The sequence below is a fragment of the Tupaia chinensis genome, unplaced genomic scaffold (assembly GCF_000334495.1).
Source record: "Tupaia chinensis unplaced genomic scaffold, TupChi_1.0 Scaffold000235_1, whole genome shotgun sequence".
NCBI lineage: Eukaryota > Metazoa > Chordata > Mammalia > Scandentia > Tupaiidae > Tupaia > Tupaia belangeri.
This window is the reverse complement of record NW_006159713.1, coordinates 5379345-5381372: the sequence shown is the minus strand read 5'-3', so window position 1 is coordinate 5381372 and position 2028 is coordinate 5379345. Positions and strand designations below refer to the sequence as shown.

Here is a 2028-nt window from a genome sequence, read left to right as displayed (position 1 = left end):
GCATGCGCTCGCCAGACAGACAGAGACATAGAGACAGAAAGCGAGAAATCACCCCCCAGGGGGGATGGTCACGCCGCAATCCCCTCTCCTCCATTCTCCTCTTGGGATCCTGGGCATGCACGCACATGCGCCCGGCATGAGTTCTAAGCCACCAGGTCCGGGACGAGAACCGCGGTCGACCACATGGGAGTCCAGCGACATAGCCATTACGCTAACTGCTGGTTCCCTTTTTTTTCTTTTTTTGAAGAGGTTTATTTTGCTATAGGGTACGTGCGCTCACCAGAAAGACAGAGAGAGACAGAGAGACAGAAAGCGAGAAATCACCCCTGAGGGGGGATGACCACGCCGTAATCCCTTCTCCCCCATTCTCCTCTCAGGATCTTGGGCACGCACGCACACGCGCCTGGCGTGAGTTTAAGTCACCAGGTCCGGGACTCGAACCACTGTCAACTACATGGGAGTTCAGCGACATAGCCATTACGCTAACTGCTGGTCCCTACCGTTCATTCTTCACTCTCCTTTGGTTAGGCTGCTGGCTCCTTGCGGGTAGAGGCTTTTGTCCTGCTCACTGCCTGGCACGAGAGGGAGTTGCCCACATGGGACAGAGGGACGAAGTATCCAGCCATGTGCTCCATCCGTTCCTTGCTCAGCCTCTCTGTTTTTTTTTTTCCCCCTTCATTTTCTAGTTCTCCTGAGACTGTTAAAGAGATTTACGATGAGCGGTCCCAGAGGACTTGCCAGCTTTCTTTTGGGCCATACCTGGGTGAGGGTGGGGATGTTTTGCCCTGAGAATAAGGCGCTTACTTGGAGGGTGGAGCCTCTGGGCTTCATTTGAATTGGGACTCGTTGTTTTTTCCTAGGACAGCCTACATGATTTGTGGGACCCATGACAACACGAATTGGAATTAAAAAAAAAAAAAATTCAGACGGCGAGCGTTAAACCCATAACAGGTCCTTCTGTGTAAGAGACCCTGTGTGATTGCCTAGGTCACATACCTATGAGGCCAGCCCTGTCTGTCCCAGTCCCCGGGAGCCTCCAGGCTGTTCCCGTGCAGCTCCCACCCCTAACCTGCTGCCCCAGGAGGACAAGGCCAGGCCTGTGGTTCCAGCCCTGGTCCAGCCCTGGGACAGAAGTTTCTCCACCACTGTGAGGCCTCGTGAGTGTCCAGCGCGAGGCCCTCACTATGCAGAGCAGGAGCTGAGGGCTGGACAGCAGGTTGATGTGGCTGGCCCATCCCTCCAGGCCACTCTGCTGACCACTGGCCCCTCTGCAGGCCTGGACCATGGCTGCTCAGGTGGCTTGAGCACAATTTGGAGAAAGGACTGCCTCAGCCCCCAAAAACCTCTGAGGTGAGTCAGGAGAGGGGGGATGGGGAGCTGGCCACCCGGGAGGGCTTTGAGAAGAATCTCTACTCCACCAGACTCTCTCCATCCCCCCAGGACCCATGGAGGAGTGATTTCCTCCTTGGAGGGTCCTCGATGGGAAGGCATGACTACAAGATGAGGCAGTGGGATTCAGGGGGAGGTCCACCTGCCTCCTGCTGGCCAGGGTGGGGAGCATGCAGGGCTGGCTTTGATCCATGACTTTGCTCCCTGTTTGTCTCAGGGCTGCAGAGATGAGCTTGCAACTACTGACCTGGGCCCAGGTACAGAGAGGGGACCTTGGGAGAGGGCTGCCTGGGGTAGTGACAGGCTGGGTGGGCAGAGGGGAGAGAATTAGAGCCTGGGAGGTCCCAGGGGAGGCTCTTAGCCCTCACTCAGCAAGAGAGGGGTTCAGGGTTTGTTGGAAGCAGGTTATTCTGGGAGACACTTGAATCCCCTCCCCAACCTAGGCTAGAAGTCAGAGGCCGGGGTTAGACTTATGAGGTCTTGGATAAGTCCCCTCCCCTCCCTGGGTATCAGTTTCCTCAACTGTCTGGTCTGTGTAATAATGGGGTTGGCTGGGGTAGACCCATAGGGCTCCCCACTCAGTCACAGGCCCCCTGAGCCCTTGAGGGGTTGAATGAGCACTCCTGCTGTGACAACTCC

At 56.4% G+C, this 2028-nt stretch overlaps 1 protein-coding gene across 2 annotated transcripts in view; it reads left to right on the top strand.

Annotated features, from left to right (window-relative positions):
• Window positions 1–2028, top strand: part of LOC102487239 (cyclic nucleotide-gated cation channel beta-1) — a 24041-nt gene that overhangs the window by 16673 nt on the left and 5340 nt on the right. For both annotated transcript variants that reach the window (XM_027771856.1, XM_027771857.1), the window contains exons 8-9: window positions 1275–1350; window positions 1607–1646. In XM_027771856.1, coding sequence (XP_027627657.1) covers window positions 1275–1350; window positions 1607–1646 — 116 coding nt within the window. The remainder of the gene's footprint in view (window positions 1–1274; window positions 1351–1606; window positions 1647–2028) is intronic.